General features: G+C 60.7%; 2 protein-coding genes across 8 annotated transcripts; both read left to right on the top strand.

Moving 5' to 3' along the window:
* The first annotated feature begins 1,584 nt into the window (after positions 1–1,584).
* Positions 1,585–5,653, top strand: LOC126040338 (toll-like receptor 2). Its single transcript, XM_049804537.1, has 2 exons — positions 1,585–1,714; positions 3,107–5,653. The coding sequence occupies exons 1-2, from the start codon at positions 1,646–1,648 to the stop codon at positions 5,651–5,653; spliced, it is 2,616 nt and encodes an 871-aa protein (XP_049660494.1). The 5' UTR covers positions 1,585–1,645.
* An 18-nt stretch (positions 5,654–5,671) lies between these two features.
* Positions 5,672–18,362, top strand: ITGA10 (integrin subunit alpha 10). Of its 7 annotated transcripts, none has more exons than XM_049804530.1 (30): positions 5,673–6,463; positions 7,957–8,068; positions 8,592–8,689; positions 8,846–8,934; positions 9,041–9,155; positions 9,245–9,372; positions 10,026–10,174; positions 10,741–10,891; positions 11,053–11,218; positions 11,319–11,392; positions 11,690–11,834; positions 12,420–12,568; positions 12,661–12,804; positions 13,163–13,366; positions 13,492–13,622; positions 13,885–14,051; positions 14,233–14,375; positions 14,473–14,580; positions 14,660–14,745; positions 14,828–14,969; positions 15,287–15,379; positions 15,464–15,540; positions 15,653–15,736; positions 15,853–15,937; positions 16,000–16,113; positions 16,198–16,299; positions 16,412–16,525; positions 16,653–16,748; positions 16,843–16,956; positions 17,077–18,362. In XM_049804530.1, the coding sequence occupies exons 1-30, from the start codon at positions 5,779–5,781 to the stop codon at positions 17,134–17,136; spliced, it is 4,125 nt and encodes a 1,374-aa protein (XP_049660487.1). In that variant the 5' UTR covers positions 5,673–5,778; the 3' UTR covers positions 17,137–18,362. The 7 variants fall into 7 exon arrangements, 6 of the variants coding, with proteins under 6 accessions (XP_049660488.1, XP_049660487.1, XP_049660489.1 ...); XM_049804534.1 differs by having other exon boundaries at positions 6,335–6,463; positions 7,957–8,036; XM_049804531.1 differs by lacking the exon at positions 16,653–16,748 and having other exon boundaries at positions 5,672–6,463.
* Positions 18,363–18,767: the final 405 nt, after the last annotated feature.

The raw sequence follows: 18,767 nt of genomic DNA, 5'->3' as shown, positions 1-18,767 counted from the left end.
TATCCAAGTATTTATTGGGCTGTGGACTATAAAGAGAATACAGATCATACCTTGGGGGAGCAGGGTCTGGGTTTGAGCTGCTAATTCCAATTAATTAGCATTATTATGGATCTAATTACAACTAATTCAGATTTATTTCCAAAGCCTGTTGCCAGGTGCCCTCCTGCCGCTGGGATGGGGCTTTCCCAGACAACAGAAACTCTGAAACTGAAACCAGAGCCAGCAACCATCATCAAAGTTTAATTAGCTGTTACTTGGCTGGGACTGGTCCCACCAGGCAGGAGATGCTGGGGATGCTCCCGTGATGGCTGTGCCCATAGTGGGCTTGGTGGGACCTCCAGATCATCACGGCAGAGCCTGGAAACACCAATTTAGAGCATTTTCTACATGGTTTTGTACATATTTTCTACTCTACAAAACCTCAGGTCCTTTAGATAAGGGAAAACTCACCACTAATTGGATGACGGTCTTTGTTAGTTAGTAATTAAGGAGAGGGGTCAAGGTTGGTCTTCTGGATGTGTCCCTGTTTCTGGCTGGTTCCTGGGCTCCTCCATGGGCACTTGGCTTTGTGGCATGGCTGGACATGTCCATGGGGAGGGCTGGAACTGGCAGAGGGGACTCCCCTGGGACCCCCCCTTAGTGGGGAGGGATGGAGTCAGTGCATTGCCAAGTCTGGTGGGAGGGGGGGGCTTGTACTGGCAGGCTGTGAGGAGTGACTGGGGATGCTGCGATGGGCTGGGGATGCCAGACTGGGGGCACTGGGATGGGCTGGGGATGCCGGATCAGGTGCGCTGGGCTGGACAGGGGACTTTGAGCTGGCTTGGGGGTGCTGGGCTTGACTGGAGGCACTGAAGTAAGCTGGGGCTCCTGGGCTGGACTGGGAGTGCTGCACTGGGGTCACTGGGATGGACTAGGGTGGAGGGGCTGAGCTGGGCTGGGGGCTCTGGGCTGGGCTGCATCGAGGGCACCAGGCTGGGCTGGGGGACTGGTGTGGACTGGGGGTACTGGGCTGAACTGGTGATACTGAGCTGATTTGGGAGTGCTGGGCTGATTTGTGGACACTGGGATGGGCTGGGGGAACTGGGATGGACTGGGGGTGCTGGGCTGGACAGGGGGCTTTGAGCTGGCTTGGAGGTGCTGGGCTTCACTGGAGGCACTGAGCTAAATTGGGTGGTCCTGGGCTGGACTGGGGGTGCTGCTTTGGGGTCACTGGGATGGACTGGGAGGGGCTGAGCTGGGCTGGGGGCACTGGGCTGGACTGGTGGTACTGAGCTGATTTGGGAGTGCTGGGCTGATTTGGGGACACTGGGATAGGCTGGGGATGCTGGACCAGAGCAGCAGGTTGGACTGGGGCCGCTGGGCTGGGGGCACTTGGCTGGACTGGGGGGCACTGGACTGGGAGTGCTGGACCCTGGCACGTGAGGTCACATAACTTTGGGGTGCGGGGCGAATTTGGGGACCCGAGCCCCCCCGCCAGTCAGGCCCTCGGCACAGCCCCTTGCTGCAAACCTCCCCGGGGACAAAGTGCAGCCAGGGCGGGCGGGGGGGGGCTTCCCCCAGCCAGGGACAAAAACCTGTCTTCCTCCCGTCCCCGCCACACCGCCTGCCGCCCTGGCCAGTTTGGCATTGCCCCGGCGGTTCCTGGATGCGGCTGTTGCGGTTCCCGCCCCAGCTAAGACCTGCTGAACTCGCTGCATCCCAGGTGCCACGTGGGGTGAGTGGGGTCTGGCTGGGGGGGCGAGGAGGGGGGAATATGGGGTTGTTTTGGGGCGACTGGTTGTGTTTGGGCTGGGCTGGTGTTGGGAATGAGGAAGAGTTTGGTGCTGGGAGGGTTTTGGCGGGGTAGGACGAGGGTCACCCATGCCTCAGTTTCCCCACGTGGGTGCAGCAGTGCTGTGGGGCGCAGGTGTTTCCTACAGGGGCTCACATGAAGGGACCCTGGGGGGGGGCATCAGGGACCACACCAGCCCCCACGGGTCCCCCACCACCTGCTCCCTCACCCAACCACCACCACTTTGGGGCATTTCCAGGTGTTTTTCCTCCTTTCCATGAAAGCAAAGGGAGCACCGTGGGGCGGGGGATGACGACAACAATTTTTAGGACGAAGCAGGGTGGTTCCCCCATGTCCCCCTCCCTGGGCTGGGGTCTGGCCCTAGACAACCCGGGCAGGACTGTGACCCCAGGGGGCAATACCTGGCCTGGCTTTGCCACTTCTGCCATCGGCATTGGGGCAGGACAGACGCCCGTCTGTTTTTCTCCTCCAGTTTCCTGGTTTGTTTCACCCCCGTCCCCATAAAAATACCAAAACTCTTGGCTGCAACCACTCCATGGCCGAGGAGTGCAAGTTTTCCTCTGTGCAAAAAAGCTAATATTTAAGTTCTTTAATTTTTTAATCTTTTTTAATTGGAAAATAAAACCCACCCTAAAAATCAGCAGAAAGGCAAACCCGGGGTGGGGGACAGCTTGCTGGAGCCCCCCACCCCCGCCCCGCCCCAGCCCAGGCTTGGAGGAGGAGGAGGAGGAGGAGAAGGAGGAGGGGTTGGGTTGCGTGTTTGCACTGGGTTGGGCCCTCAGCCTGTGGAATCTGGTGTGCCAAATCCCACAGGATCTGGTCGCTGAGCTCCGTTCTGGGAGCCTCGTCCCCAAGGCACCCTGGATCTGGTGTTGGAGACCCCTAGAATTTGGTCCCTGACCCCCCTGCTCTGGGATCCAATCCCCTTGGGATCCAGTCCCTGATCCCCACCCCCACCCCCCATTTCCTGATCCCCCTGGGATCCCATCCCCAATACCCCCAGGATCCATTTCCTGATCCGTGGGATCCGGTCCCACACCTCCCACCCCCCAATCCATTCCCTGATCCCCAGGATCTGATCCCCCTGTGATCCAACACCCCCCCCCCCCCCCCCAAGATCCAGTCCCCGATCCCCCTGGGATCCAGTCCCTGAGCCCCCAAGGGAGGATTTACCTGTTCCCATCCTAGCAGATCCAGGTGCCACCTCCTCCCCCCCTCCCCCCCCCCGTGCCTCCCCAGGGGTTGATCCCAGAGCTTCCTGGGGGGTCGGGGTCCTCCCCACATGGCACCACTGACCTCCCTTTCCTGCCACAGGACAGCTCTGCTGGGATGCCTGGATGCCCCTTCCAGCCCCGTGCCTGCTCCTGCCACTGGCAGTACCTCCCCAGCCACCCTACTGCCATGCCGGAGGCCATGCGGCCCCCCCCAGCTGCTGGCACCCGGGGAGTTTGGTGCCTGGTGCTGTTGGCCCTGGCAGGGGATGCGGCGTGGCAGCCGTGCCGCATTGATGCTGACAACCGGACGGGGCTGTGCAAGGGGCAGGACCTGGTGCGGGTGCCCCGTGGCCTCCCCAGTGGCCTCCACAGCCTTGACCTCTCATATAACAAGCTACAGGAGATCACGGCGGGCGACTTCGCCAGCATGACCCAGCTACGGCACTTGGATTTGGGCTACAACAACATCTCCCGCATTTCGCCGAATGCTTTCCTCTCCAACCCCCTCTTGGAGCACCTCCGGCTCTTCAACAACTCTCTCAAACACATCCCGGCACTGGCGTTGGAACCGTTGGTCAACCTCCGTTGGTTGGACATGTCCAACAACCTCTACCGCAGCGTGGCGTTGGATGGCATCTTTGGCAGGCTGCAGCAGCTGCGGGAGCTGTCACTGGGTGGGCCACTGCTCCGGGACATCTCCCGGGGGGACTTTGCCATCTTGAAGGACACGGTGCTGCAGAAGTTTGCCATCAAGTCGGCCTCCAGCCTGCGACGGTACGAAGCCGGGGCTTTCTCATGGCTCAACACCACGGAGCTGTGGTGTGACATGGCCTTGGATGAGAGCGCAGAGGCTCTGCCACTGATGTTGCGGGACCTGCGGGGCAAACCCCTCAACTACCTGCGTTTCCGTAACCTCTTTGAGTTCACCTACTACACTGGTGATGCTGATCCCTTTGACGGCTTGGCCGAGTTGCAGATCACCAAGTTGGTCTTCTACCGGGGCAAGTTCAACGAGAACCTCCTCCGCTTGGCCCTGCTCAACGTCCAACGTTCCCATGTCCGTGACTTGGCACTGGTGGCCATTGACTTTGCCCGCTCGCCGTGGCAGAACAGCTCCAGCATGGAGGCGCCCGCCCCACAGCTCGACCGCCTCTTGCTGCAAGACATCAGCAACCCTGATGTCCTGCGTTTCGACTGGACCTTCACTTGGTTCAGTGGTGTGGCCGCCCTCTCCATCATCAATGTTAACTTCAACTATGTCCCCTGCGATGCTTGGGGTGAGATGCGTAATGTGGAGGCCTTGGACATCTCCGGCAACCGCCTGGAAGACAGTTATATCTATAACCAACACTGCCACTATGAGGGTGTCATGCCCAAGCTGGAGAGCTTTGTCTTGGCCACCAACCAGCTCCTGAGCCTGGCTGTGGTGGCTGCCTTGACATGGACCTGGCCCCGCCTCACCCGCCTTGATGCCAGCCACAATGGCTTGGGCAGCCTGCAGGAGACATGTCAGTGGAGTCCTACCTTGCGTTGGCTGGCCCTCCACCACAACCAGGTGACGGCAGGCACCTTTGGGTGCCTGCCCACCACCCTTGAATACCTGGACCTCTCCTACTCACAGCTTGACCGCTTGGACATGGACTACTTCACCCGAAGCCCCTGGCTGCAGGAGCTGCGGCTGAGTGGCAATAAGATCAAGTTCATCCCCTCTGAGTGGAGATGCCCCCGTTTGGAGGTGCTGGCCATCGACGGAAACTCCTTTGGTGTCATCAACCGTGGCTCTTTCATCAATATGCCACGGCTCATTAGCCTGGCAGCTGGCAACAACCCCTACCACTGCACCTGTGACCTCTACCTCTTCCTGGAGGAGACATGGCGACGGGGACGACCTACCTTGACCGACTGGCCCCACAACTGGACCTGCTACCATCCCGAGCCACTGCTGGATACGGCCGTGGCTGCTTACGCCCCACGTCCCTTGGAATGCAATGTGCCGGCGCTGGTGGCCGTGGCGGTGGCCAGCACGGCGGTGGCAGTGGTGGCGTGTGCTGTGCTCTGCTGGAAACTGGATGCCGGTTGGTACCTGCGAGCCACATACCAGTTGGTACGTGCCAAGTATGGCAGGCGGCGGACAGGTGCCACACGGCGATGCTCCTACCACGCCTTCATCTCCTACAGCTGTGCCGATGCTGGCTGGGTTCGCCAGGAGCTTCTGCACCGGCTGGAGAGCACCACACCACCATACAGGCTCTGTATCCATGAGCGGGACTTCACGCCGGGCCGTTGGATCATCGATAACATCGTGGAGAACATTGAGAGGAGCGCCAAGGTCATCTTCGTCCTCTCCCGCAGCTTTGTCGACAGTGAGTGGTGCAACTATGAGCTCTACTTTGCCCACCAACGTGCTGTGGGGCTGGGCAGTGAGGACGTCATCTTGGTGGTGAAGGAACCCATCGATGCTCAGGGTTTGCCCCGGCGTTTCTACCGGCTCCGGAAGATGTTGGGCACCAAGACCTACCTGGAGTGGCCCCAAGAACCTGGGAGACGACCCTTCTTCTGGCTTCAGCTTCGTAGCCTCTTGGGCAGCGCTGGGGGGCTCGGTCCTGCTGCCAGCGAGGAAGAGACAGCCGTGGATGCCACCACGTAGGAGTGGCCTCTCTTGCCCTGTGTCCTTCAGTAGCTGAAAGGTGGTCTTGGGGTGCTACTGCATGCTGGGCATCCCACCTGCCTTGGTTTCCCCTGCCAGGGGCGTCTTGAGGAGCTGGTGTTTGGATGGGGGGGAATCCTCACCGAGGTCACCCCATCTTCTCAGCCTTCTCCAAGGGACAGGAGATGGGGACAGTGTCCAGGAGGTGGCACTGTCACCCGGAGGACGTGGTGACCCTAAATCCGCCGAGAACCAAGGATAGCAGCGGGCACCCCAAAACTCCCTATCCCTACACCCCCAGCCTGAAGTCAAGGTCCCCAGGGAGAAGAGCCGGGTGTCCTGGCCATGGCTGTGGGGTTCAAGCCTTCCTGCGGTTGGGGACACCATGGGACATGCTTCCCACCCTGTGCAGGGACTGCTTTGCCAGGAAAAGGGGGAAAACCCCTTCAGGAGCACCCCGAGCATGCCATTGTCCCCCCAAACCCTGCACGTCCCTGCCCCCTTCTTCCCTCTCCTCTTTTTTTTTTTTTTTTTTTCCATGTTTTTCTCCACTTTGCCTTTTTTTCCTAACTCCGTCCCTCAAAAAAAACCCACTCTGGCTGTTTATTTTTAGCAGCCAATTGAAGATGAAGGAGGAGGAAAAAAAAATATTTAAAAAAAAAAAAAAAAAAGAGGAAAAAAAAAATATCCTGTATGGAGACAGAGTAACCTTTGAGCTGCTCACAGCCCATGCTGGCGGCTCCAGCGACGGTGGGGCGATGGAGGGTGGTAGGTGCCGATGGCTTCTTCCCGTGCTGCTCCTGCTCCCAGGTAATGTCCCCCAAAAATCCAGCCAGATTTGGGAAAAAAGGGTTTTTTTTGGGGGGGAGGGATGTGTGAATCAGAGGCATTTGGGGATGCTGCGGGGTTGGGGGGGGCTGGTGCTGAGCTGGGTACCCATTAACCCAGAGATCAGTGATGTGGAGATGCCTCTGCCGAGCTGGTCAGGGGGGTTTTGCAGGAAAAGCATCTGGTTTTGGTCCTTATCCCACCTCCTCAATATATTTTTTACTTTTTTCTGCTGGAGGGGGGATCCCAAAACCTCCCCTGGGTTTGGGGATGGGGCCAGGAAGGGGTCGGTGCCAGCATGGAAGGAAGCCAAACCCCTCTAAGAGGAACTAAAAAACCCCACCTTTAATGGAAAATCTACATTTTGGGGGAAATAAAGACAAAAAAGGTCGTCCCCCCCACCAAGGGAGAGGATGGTGGCTGGACCTCCACCCAATCTCCGTCCCATCTGGGCATGTCCACACTCTCCCACCGTGCCTTGCTGGTGGAGAAACTGAGGCATGCAGCCACCTCAGTGGCCCTTGGCCTCCCTGTGCCTCGGTTTCCCCATCCAGAGCTGGGAGAGGAGGAGAGAGGATGGGGGGGAGTGCAGCACTTTGTGACTCTTTTCAAGTTTGGAGGCAAACGCAAACCCATTGGGCCCCCCAAAATGGAAACCCCCAAGTTGCCCTGTCCACCCCAGAGCCTGCTGGGGTGCTGGGTGCTGCATTTGGGGTGCTCAGTGCTATAATATGGGGTGCTTGGTGCTGCATTTGGGGTGCTGGGTGCAATTGTGGGGTACTCGGTGCTGCCTGTGGGGTGCTTGGTGCTGCATTTGGGGTGCTGGGTGCTACATGTGGGGTGCTCAGTGCTGCACGTGGGGTGCTGGGTGCTATATGTAGGGTGCTTGGTGGTGCCTGTGGGGTGCTTGGAGCCACACACGGGGTGCTCATCACCCAGCACTCAGGACCTCTTCCCCCCTCCTTGAGACACCCACTACCCCCCGGCCCGCCTCCCCCCCTTTCCTCACACAGTTTCACCCCAGCAGGGCGATGGGCACCCCAAGCACCCATGGGTGCCAGGGTCATGCCACGACTCCCCAGCCAGCCTCTTAATTCTCCCACCCAAAACCTGCCAAGGGGGGAGCTGGGGTGGAGGGGCATCGCCCTGCCTAATTACGGGGTTGTGGCTGGCAAACGAGGCAGCTGTGGCATGGCCATTGCAGGTCGCACCCATCCCCATGTCCTCTCCCCCCCCCCCCCCTTTTAATTCCCCACCGGGTGGGAGACGGGTGCTCCCAGCAGTACCCGAAAAAACGGGGGGGGAGGGGGGCTTTGCATGCCCCCCTGCAGTGCCGAGGCTGTCATGGTTTGGGGGTTGCGCCGAAGCAGCCCCGTCCCTATAGATGGGTGTAGGGTGGCGGGGGGCCTCAGGATGCCTGGGTCCGTGGGTGCCCCCACCCTCAGGTCTCGCCATCCTGCCCGTGCCCCCCCCAGGTCTGTGCGTGGGGTTCAATGTAGATGTGAGGCGCCCACGGCTCTTCCATGGACCGGCCGAGGCCCAGTTCGGCTACAAGGTGCTGCAGCGGGTGGGCGGCGGGGAGAAGTGGTGAGTGGCACCCCATGGGGGGGGGGGACGACAACGGGACACCCGTGGGGCTTTCATCCCCCCCCAGCACAACCCATGGGGTGGATATGTGCGGCAGGGCTAAGGGATGGGGGGATGCATGGCTTGCGATGCCCTGAAGAGGGGAAACTGAGGCAGGGAGCCAGGCAGCAAAGCCCCGTCGGTGTTTTCTGGGGGCAGAAATGGGATTTTAAGGTTCATTGTGCTTTGCCCTGACACAGCTTGGGAATGGGGGACACATGAAAATAAGGGTCCTGTCAGTAAATCCAGGGGGGCCCCAGTGGCTGTGCTGGCGGTTGGGATGACGATCAAAGGGAGGACGGACAGCCAGCCAGACAGACAGACGGAAACCGCCGGCAGCCTGGTGGCGGAAGCACCGTGGCACGATGCCGGTGGCGGGGGTGGGCAGGGTTTGGCACTGTGCCCCAAAATGCTGCGGCCGAGCTGGAGCAGGGTGTTGCCAGTGACCCAGCCAGTGTCCCCTCACGCTGCCACGTCCCCGCAGGCTGCTGGTGGGGGCCCCCTGGGACAGCGACCGCCAAGGTGACGTCTACAAGTGCCGCGTGGGACCCCCCAACACCAACTGCACCAAAGCCAACCTCGGTACCACCATGCCCCATGGGGATGGGTGGCCATCTCTGTACCCGGCTTTGCCCTTTCCAGGCTGGCATTCACCCCGGTGAGACCGCCAGCGGGGTTTGGCGGGGGGGGTGTCTCACCGCGCTGCTGACCCCTGGCATCTCTTTCCCTGGTGCCGAGGATCCGCAGCCCCGTGGCTCTCCCCGACCCCAGGCCACAACGTGCACTTCGGGATGACCCTCCTGGACTCCAAGGATGGCGGCTTCGTGGTGAGAGGAGCTTCCCCCAGAGAGAAACTGAGGCACGGCCGGGTGCGAGGGCCGGGTGCCAGCCCATGCTCTGTGTCCCCGTGTCACCCCCCTCCCCCTCGGCCAGGCTTGCGCCCCGCTTTGGTCCCAGGCGTGCGGCACCTCTGTCTTCAGCACCGGCATCTGCGCCCGGCTGGACGGTGACCTCCGGCTGGTGGGGACCATTGCCCCTACTGCACAGCGTGAGTGGGGGGATGGCTGTGGTGTGTGGAGCCCCATGCTGGGACGTTGCCACGGCGTGCCTGTGTCAGCTGCATCCTTCCTTTGGCAGGCTGTTCCACCTACATGGACATCGTCATTGTCCTGGACGGCTCCAACAGCATCTACCCCTGGTACGAGGTGCAGAATTTCCTCAGCAACATCCTCAGCAAGTTCTTCATTGGGCCTGGACAGATCCAGGTGAGGTGGCATCCCCAGGGCTGCGCCAGCGTCCCCAGGACTGTGCCAGCATCCTTAGGGCTGTGCTGGTGTCCCCGGGGCAATGTCATGCCCAGGGTAATGTCATTGTCCCTGGGGCAATGCCATCTCCTGGGTACTGCCATGATACACCGGGCAATGCCGTCATCCCTGGGGTGATGCCATTGTCCCCAGGGTAATGGTGTTGTCCCTGTGGCAATGCCACCTTTGGGGTGATTCCATTGTGCCCAGGGCAGTGCTGTTGTCCCCAGGGCAATGCTGTCTTCCCTGGGGTAATGCCACCCCTGGGGTGATACCATTGTCCCTGGGATGATGCCAGTATCCCCAGGGGGATGCCATTGTCCACAGGATGATGTTGTCATCCCTGTGGCAGTGCCACCCCTGGGGTGATGTCACTCCTGGGGCAATGCTGTCATCCCTGGGGCAATGCCACCCTTGGGGTGATGCCATCATCCCCACGTTGATGCCACCCCTGGGGCGATGCCAGCTGGGATTGCTTTCAGGGTGGTTGAGGGTGCACTTTGCCGGCTGGGGCTGTGTTGTAGGGAGGTGGGGCATGCTGCACATTTTGGGGGGGAAATTTTGGGGTGGAGGGGGTCTGAGCCCACGTGCTGAGCACTCCATCTCTGTGGCAGGTGGGGGTGCTGCAGTACGGGGAGCGGGCGGTGCATGAGTGGGAGCTGGGGCGATACCAGACAGCAGAGGAGGTGGTGGAGGCGGCCAAGAACATCAGCCGGCAGGAGGGGAGGGAGACACGTACGGCCTTCGCCATCCACCAGGCTTGGTGTGCACCAGCATCGGGAGTGGGATCAGGGTCGGGATTGGGATCGGGGTTGGGGTTGGGATCAGGATTTGCATCAGGATCAAGATCAGGGTTGGGGCTGGGATTGAGGTCAGGGTCAAGGTTGGGGTTGGGATCAGGGTCAGGAGCGGGATCAGGACTGGGATAGGGGTCAGGATTGGGATCAAGATGGGTTGGGGTTGGGATCAAGATTTGGATCAGGATCAGGGTCAGGATTGAGGTTGGGGTTGGGATCAGGGTCAGGATCGGGGTCAGGATTGGGATTGGGGTCAGCATTGGGAGCGGGATCAGGACTGGGATTGGGATCAGGGTTAGGACTGGGATCAAGACTGGGGTTGGGGTTGGGATCGGGATTTAGATCAGGATCAGGGTCGGGATGGGGGTTGGGGTTGAGATTGGGATCAGGATCAGGGTCAGGATTGAGGTCAGGGTCAAGGAATCAGGGTCCGCATGGGGAGCAGGATCGCGATTGGGGTTGGGATCGGGGTCAGGACCAGGGTTGGGATTGGGATCAGGATTGGCTTCACACCACCCATCCTTTCTGGCAGCACCGAAGCCTTCAGCCCCGAGCGGGGCGGGCGGGCAGATGCCACCCGGCTGATGATTGTGGTGACGGACGGGGAGTCCCACGATGGCGAGGAGCTGCCCGAGGCACTGGCAGAGTGTGAGAAGCGCAATGTCACCCGCTATGCCATCGCGGTGAGCGCCCTGGCTACCTCCCTGCCTGCCAGTCAGGAGCAGGCACTGTGCCTTTGTTTCCCAATCCCCCTTTATGCCATGCTGGGGTGGAGGACCCCCATCCTGGCTGCATTGGGGTCAGGATCTGGCCTCCAGCCGATGCTGGACCCCCCTCTCCTCAGGTGCTGGGGCACTACCTCCGCCGGCAGCAGGACCCTGAAGATTTCATCCGTGAGATCAAGTACATCGCCAGCGACCCAGACGAGAAGTATTTCTTCAACGTCACTGATGAGGCCGCCCTCAACGACATTGTGGACGCCTTGGGCGACCGCATCTTCAGCCTGGAAGGTGATGTGGGGCCAGATCTGGGCCTGGAGCACAGGGAGGGCTGCAGAAAAAACAGCTGGAACCACATCTGGAGGAATACCATCTCCTTCCCCCACCCCAGGCACCCACGGGTACAACGAGAGCTCCTTCGAGCTGGAGATGTCCCAGATTGGCTTCTCCCTCCATCTCCTGGAGGTGAGGCTGCTGGAATGGGCAGGATCCAGCCCAGGGAAGGGCTGGAGGGAGGGGGAGGGCAGCAACTGCCTGCCTTGGGGGCTTTGCAGAAGTGGAAAATAATCCTCAGCCCATCCTGGGCTTGTGCATCCCTGTCATGCTGGACACTGAGTGTCCCAGATGACATTTTTGGGGAGGGTTTGGGGACAGTGAGGCATCGCCATGCACGCGATGTCCTCGAGGCGTAACACGTGCTTCCCCCCAAAGCTCCCATCCTGCTGAAGCATTGCATAACCCCCTCCTTTGCTTCCCTGCCAGGACGGGATCCTCTTTGGCACAGTGGGAGCCTATGACTGGGACGGGGCTGTGCTGGAGGAGAGCCGGCGTGGCCGCATCATCCCACCCCGGAAAGCCTTCGAGAAGGAGTTCCCAGTGGAGCTGAAGAATCATGCGGCTTATTTGGGTATGGGGGTGATGTCCCGAGGGATGTGGGGTGAACTGGGGATGCTCCGTGTCCCAGAGTTTTGGGGCAAATGGGCGATCATCAGCAATTGAGGGATGCTCGATGTCCCAAGGATGCTGGGTACCCCTGGGATGCTCAGGGCCCTGAGGATGCTCAGTGCCCCAGGAGTTCTGGGCAAACCAGGGATACTCAGCACCCGAAGGATGCTTGGTACGCTGGGAATGCTCGGTACCCCAGGGATGCTCAGTGCCCCAGGGATGCCAGGCAAACCAGGGATGCTTAATGCCCCGGGGATGCTCAGTGCCCTGGGGATGCAGGGCAAACCAGGGATACTGAGCACCCAAAGGATGCTTGGTGCCCTGGGGATTCAGGGGGGACTGAGGATACTGAGCACCCCGGGGATGTGGAGCAAATGGGATGCTCAGTGTCCTAGGCATGGCAGGGAAACAGGGGATGGTGGGTGCCCCAGGGATGGTGGGTGCCCCAGGGATGCTCAATACCCTGGGTACACAGAGTGGCCGAGGAACGGCCCCACCAGCACAAGGGCTTTTCCCTGCTGCTGACACCCAGGGTCTCCCACCTCAGGGTATGCCATCTCCTCGCTGCGGTTGCCCAGCGGGCAGCGCCTGTACGTGGCCGGAGCCCCTCGCTTCCAGCACAAGGGCAAGGTGATCCTCTTCGAGATGGGCACCACGGGGACCGTGACAGTGGCCCAGGCACTGACAGGGGAGCAGGTAGGTGCTGCTGGCAGGGGGAGGGGGCGGGCAGCCATGGGAAGGGGCTGCCGGCAGCCCCCAGCCTCACACAAACCTGCTGCGACCCACAGATCGGCTCCTACTTCGGCAGCGAGGTGTGCGCCCTGGATGTGGATGGTGACGGGGTCACTGACGTGCTGCTGGTGGCAGCTCCCATGTACCTGGGTGCCCAGAGCAGGGAGACGGGGCGGGTGTACCTCTACAGAGTGGGGCAGGTGAGGGGTTGGGGGGGGATGCAGGGGCATCACAGTGGGTGCAGGGGGATTGGGATGCACAGTGGGGCTGGGGATGCAATGGGATTGGGGGGACACAGCAGGGTTGGGGGAAGAATGTAAGGTCAGGTGGATGCAGCAGGGTCAGGGGGATGCGGTGGGACTTGACAGGACTGGAGGAACACAGCAGGGTTTGGGGGGGGTCACAGCAGGGTCAGGGAGATGCAGCAGGGCCGGGGAGGACACACAGCCCAGGGGATCCCCCTGCACTCCTCCCTCCACCTCCCGAGCCTCACATATGGAGCACACGGGGCCAGACCTGGCACCATGGGGTACAGAGGGCTGCCTTGTGCCCCTTCAGAGGCTGCTGGCCCCTGCTGGCACCTTGCACGCCGACAAGAAGCCGCAGGACTCTCGGTTCGGCTACGCCTTGGCTGCCGTGCCAGACCTCAACCATGATGGCTTCAATGATGTGGTGGTGGGGGCTCCGCTGGAGGACGGGCACCGTGGTGCTGTCTATGTCTACCACGGTGCCCCGGGCACCCTTCTGCCCAATTACAAGCAGGTGAGATGGGACCGGGGGGGTCTGGGGGGTCTCGCTGCCATCTGGGTGGGGGCTCTGTTAGGTTGAGCACAACCTTATACAAGACAGCAATGAAGCCACTGCTCAGCCTGCTCTCACCTCCCCAGCGCATCGAGGCGGCGGCGCTGGGTCCAACCCTCAGTTATTTTGGGCGCAGCGTGGACGGGCAGCTGGACCTGGACGGGGATGGGCTGGTGGACCTGGCTGTGGGGGCGCAGGGGGTGGCTGTGCTGCTGCGGTGAGTCCTGGGGACAGGAATGTGGGGAGGGGACAGCTCTGGGCCACTGCACTCTGCAGGGCCACTCAGCTCAGTCCTGCCTGGCAGGACACTTCCAGGCATCTCCTGGACTCCTGTGTGCCTCAGTTTCCCCTTGCAATAAGAGGAGGAGAGCCTGGGGATGGGGCAGGGATGGATGTCACAGTCCCCATGAATATCCTGGTGGGATTTGGGGGACAGTGCTGTCCCTCCCTGGGGTGTGACACTGTCCCCTTGCTGCCAGCTCCCGCCAGATTGTCCAGATCAACACATCGCTGACCGTGGAGCCACCGGCCATCAACGTCATCCAGAAGAACTGCCAACGCGGCGGCACCAGAGCTGTCTGCCTCCGGGCCAGGGTCTGCTTCCGCGCCGGGACCCGTGCCCAGGGCCAGCAGGACAGGGAGATTGGTGAGTTCTGGGGACTGGGGAGGATGTGCCAGGTGCCAACCCTGGAGCATCCCTGCAGCATGCCCAGGGTGTCCCCTAGGCTTTTCCAGGAGCATCCCTGGAGTGTCCCCAGAGCATCCCCAGGGTGTTCCCAGCCCCTTGGGTGTCCCAAGCACTGAACCCCATCCTTATCACCACACAGAGCTCCGATACAACGTGTCCCTGGAGGAGAGGACACCAGGAGCCCGGGCTGCCTTCAACTCTGGTGCCCGGCGGCTGCTGCAGCGCCGCCTTGAGCTCTCCCTGGGGAGGCAGAGCTGCCTCCGCTTCCCCTTCCACGTCCTGGTGAGCCACGGTGGGACCCCTCCCTGGGACACCGGTGCCTTTTTTCAGCTCCCCCAGGAGCACAGGGGGCTAACAGGGATCTCTCCACCCTCCCCAGGACACCACAGACTATCTGCGACCCCTCAGCTTCACAGTGAGGTTGGCCATGGCCGAATCCACTGGGCCAGTGCTGGATGAGAGGTCCCCCACCACCATCCGGAAACTGGTGGGTGCTGGAGGGGGTGGCCGGATCCAGAATCAACCATGGTGCTTCCAGCATCAGGATCACACCTGGCTCCTTCCAGATCCCCTTCTTCAAGGACTGCGGGGAGGATGACGAGTGTGTCACGGACCTGGTGCTCAGTGCCACCATGGACATCGTGGGCTCCAGGTATGGGGTGTCCCTAAGGTGTCCCCAAGGCTGAGCCATGTCCTGGGAGCCACCGGGGCTGTAACATCCCTCGCTGCTGCAGGCAGAGCCCCCATGTCCTGCGCAAGGGCAGGAGGAAGGTGGTGGTGGATGTGGTCCTGGAGAACAAGAAGGAGAACGCCTACAACGCCAGCCTGCTCCTCTGCTTCTCCAACAACCTCCACTTCTCCAGCCTCGCACTCCAAGTACGGGGCCATGGGGGGATCCCCCAGACCTGTATGGCCCCCCCCCCAGTCCGTCCAAGACATCATAGTCCTTCTAGCCCTGTACAGACCCTCCAGCCCATCCCAGGACAAAGATTGGGGTTTCTCCAGTCTTTTATAGACCCTCCAGCCCATTCTTATCCCCAAGCATCCCAGGTGGGAGTCCATTGGGTCCCCCAACTGATCCCAGGTGGGGTCTGTGTAGCCCCCTCACTCCTGTGCTCATCCCGAGCCCCCCAGTTCCAGCCCCCTGTGCTCCCGTCCCCATCCGGCTGTAGGTGATGTCTCCCTCTCTGCAGGACACCAGCCCGGTGAAGCTGGAGTGCATGGCACTGCCGGGTCACTGCCGGCTCTGCAGTGTTGGCTACCCTGTCTTCCGCTCACTGGCCAAGGTAGGGGACTGGGACACCCCCTGGGACACCCCCCGGGACCCTGTGCACCCATCCCACCTCGCTGACAGCTCCGCTTTCCCCCAGGTGTCCTTCACCCTGGAGCTGGAGTTCAGCTGCTCCATCCTCCTTGACCGAGCTGAGGTCACCCTCGAGGCCAGCAGGTAGGAGCAGGGCTGGCGGCTGGGCTGTACCCCATAGGTTGGCCGAGGTGGTGGGTGTGGGGGGGCCTCGGGGTCCTCCTGAGCTCCCCACAGCTGCATCTTCCCCCTCCAGTGACAGCACAGAGGCGACACTGGAGGACAACGTGGTCCAGCTTTCTGCCTCCATCCGCTATGAGCCTGACCTCTTCCTCTCCAGGTAGGGCTTGGGGGGGGGTGGGGGTGGGAAGCAGGGCAGAGCTGCGGGGCGGCTTCATGGTGCTGGGGATGGAGGCAGCAGAGAGTCAGGATCCGACTGCGCTCTCATCCTGTTAGCGATGCCAACCTGCACCGGTACGAGGTTCACCCACTTGGCACCTTCCCCCATGGCCCCGGGCCTGAATTCAAGACCACGGTGAAGGTGAGGACATATGGGGGGTGGGGGATCCTGGGGGGTCCTGGCTCACCCAGCTCTCCCCCCAGGTGCAGAATTTTGGGTGCTACCTGGTCCGAAACGTCACCCTCCACATGGCCCTACCAGCCCTGGGCTACCGCCATACCACATTCCTCTCAGTCACACGTGTCCTGGCCGACAATGTGAGTCCCTCACCTGAGCTGGGGGTTCTGTGGGGTCCCTGCACCCCCCCTGGTGCTAAGCCCAGCTCCTCTCCCCCCACCCAGGCTACCTGCATGCTGCGGACCCCCCCCAAGGAGCCACGGCAGTGGGGCACGGCCATGGTGGTCCCCGTGCACCCCGACGACCTCCTGCATGTGGACAGGCTGGTGAGCATCACTGTGATACCCACTCTGCCCAAGCTGCAGTTTGGGGGTGGCTGGGGCGGGGGGGGGGTGTGTGTGTCCCCTGCCACATCACCCAACATTTTTTTCCCCATAGGACTGCAGCAACGCCTGGTGCCAGGAGCTGAGCTGCCGGCTGGGCCGGCTGGACCGTGGTGGGGAGATCTCTATCCACATCCTCCGCACCATCCACAACGACTTCTTCCGTGGGGTGAGGAGGGGAGGGGGCAATGAGGAAGGGTGACACTCCCCCCACGCTCTGGCTGGGGACAGAGTGAAGAGCCCAGGGTGGGAAACGCAGCTTGAAGCCCCCCCTCTCCACCTTTCCCCATCCCCAGGCTAAATTCAGGAGTGTGAAAGTTATCAGCACGATCTGGCTGGGGGTGCCAGAGAGCAGCGTGCTGCTGCTGGAGGAGGGGGCACATCAGAGGGAGGTAGGAGCCCCCCTGGACCCTTGCTGCCCCCCAAACCTGGGGCGCAGGGCTGCACAGACACTCCCCATCCCTGTTTCCTCCTTTCTTTTTCCAGATGGTGCTTGAAATCATCCAGGGGAAACGGGTGCCCATCTCCCTCTGGATCCTGGTGGGCAGCATCCTGGGGGGGCTGCTCCTCCTGGCACTGATCATCTTCTGCCTGTGGAAGGTGAGAGCGGGGTTGGGCTCAGCTTTAGGGGGGAGGGGGGGGGAAGGGGAGGCACAGTAGGGGACAGGGGGACTCTGCCCACTCCCCTTCCTCCCATCCATCCTCTCCCTCTTGCCCCAGCTGGGCTTCTTCACCCGCAAGAAGCTCCCCGAGGAGGAGGAGGAGAAGGAGGAGCAGTGAGGGCAGGTGGTGGCCCCTCGAGCCCAGCACCGTCGAGAGGGGACACATCCCTTTCTCATCTTTGGGGACAACCAGGGGCTCGGGACTCTGCCACCCCCTCTGCCTCAGCTCCATCCTTGCGGAGGGCAATGCCTCTGTGGGGGCTGGATTGTGCTGGCACATGGATACAGCCAGGTGAGGTCGGGGGTCCAGCATCGGGGCAAAGGAGCCCCCCAAGGTTTGACACAAAGGACTTGGGGGTGGTTGTGGAAAAGGGAAATCAACTGGGCTGAAACAAGCAGCTCCACCAATAAAGCTCAGCCCTGCGGAGATGCTTGAGCATGTGGTACCCACTGCTGTGCTCTGCCTGCATCCCTGATGCGCCCTGGCCTTGGGGATGCTCCAGGAGTAGAAACACTTCCCACTCCCAGAAAAACCACCCTAACCCTCTGGAGTGACACCAGCCAGGGCCAGGAAATATAAAGGGATGGAGGGGAATGGGGGGAGGCACGCATGGCCCCTGGATCCCCCAAAGGGCTCCAAGGTCCCTTTCAGCCCTACACCTCTCCCTGACCTCGCAGGGTCCTGCCTAGCAGAGCCCTATCTCCTCAGGGCCCAGCAAGACTCTCGGCAAAGAGATAGGCTTAAATTGTGCCCCAGGGGGGAGAAATCCCTGATTTCAGGCACCTCAGGGCTGAGCTGGGACCATGCACAAGAGGGAGGAACTAGGAGCAGAAACCTGGCATGATCCCAAATATCCCTAGGAGGTCTGCAGCCCCCCCCAGCACCCCCAAATCTCACCCTCAAACACGGAATAACAGGGAAAAGCAATGAGAGAAACTCAGCAAAGAAAACACTTAAACCAGATCTAGCTGCAGTTAAAGTGTTTTCCTTGTTGTCACCACGCAACATGGCCAAGAGCCATTTAGCAGCTCTTAAATCCCAGCCCAGCCTTCAAAAGTACAAGATGAGCAGGTCTTCATGCTTTAAATGGAGGCCAGCTGAGCAGGGAGAGGGGGGGCCAGAGGATGCAACAGCAGAGTGCAAGCTGGCTCATGGCTGCATATGGGGCAGAAGTCAGCACATCAATCTCTGCTTTGCTCGCCCCCCAACGACACTCCCACCGCTTAAAAAAAAAGGTACAGGCAGCAGCACGCAGCTGCAAGGGGCATCCAGCTGAACCCCCATCCCCTCCAGTACCTGGATAAGAATTTTTTTCACAAGAAAAGCTCTTTACAGCCACCCCATGAGGTTTATTTCCATCTCTGTTAGTCCTCTGACCGTTCCCCGAGCTCCTCAGGCATCTTTCCCAGCCCCAACAATCCTTCTCCACACCTGATCTTCTTTATAAAGGCCTTTATTTGACTTAATAGCAAACAAAACACTAGTTTAAATTGAGTGTACGTAGTACACTGTTTACAGCAATGAAGCGGCAACATGTTTAGACGCAACCTACCTCTCCCTCCTGCCCGCTGCCAGGCCGAGCCAGGGGTGTGACATTGCCATGTGGTGGTTTAGTGGGTGCCATAAGCACAGAGGTTATTCAGAAGATAAAAACAAGAAGTCAAACGTGGATGAAATGTTACAGAAGTGGGGAAAAAAACCCAACCAACCAAAAAAACCAAAAATTCCGCAAAATAAAGAGACTCTCT

The sequence above is a fragment of the Accipiter gentilis genome, chromosome 7 (assembly GCF_929443795.1).
Source record: "Accipiter gentilis chromosome 7, bAccGen1.1, whole genome shotgun sequence".
NCBI lineage: Eukaryota > Metazoa > Chordata > Aves > Accipitriformes > Accipitridae > Astur > Astur gentilis.
This window is presented reverse-complemented; position numbering and strand designations above follow the sequence as displayed.

What these genes read in the sequence shown, in the direction of transcription:
- LOC126040338 (XM_049804537.1), top strand. Translation starts at nt 1,646, where the DNA reads ATGCGGCTGTTGCGGTTCCCGCCCCAGCTAAGACCTGCTGAACTCGCT. An exon ending in CATCCCAGGTGCCACGTGGG is followed by an intron (nt 1,715 to 3,106) that starts GTGAGTGGGGTC and finishes TTCCTGCCACAG; the next exon opens with GACAGCTCTGCTGGGATGCC.
- ITGA10 (XM_049804530.1), top strand. Translation starts at nt 5,779, where the DNA reads ATGGGGGGGAATCCTCACCGAGGTCACCCCATCTTCTCAGCCTTCTCC. An exon ending in CGTGCTGCTCCTGCTCCCAG is followed by an intron (nt 6,464 to 7,956) that starts GTAATGTCCCCC and finishes TGCCCCCCCCAG; the next exon opens with GTCTGTGCGTGGGGTTCAAT. An exon ending in ATGGACATCGTGGGCTCCAG is followed by an intron (nt 14,746 to 14,827) that starts GTATGGGGTGTC and finishes TCGCTGCTGCAG; the next exon opens with GCAGAGCCCCCATGTCCTGC.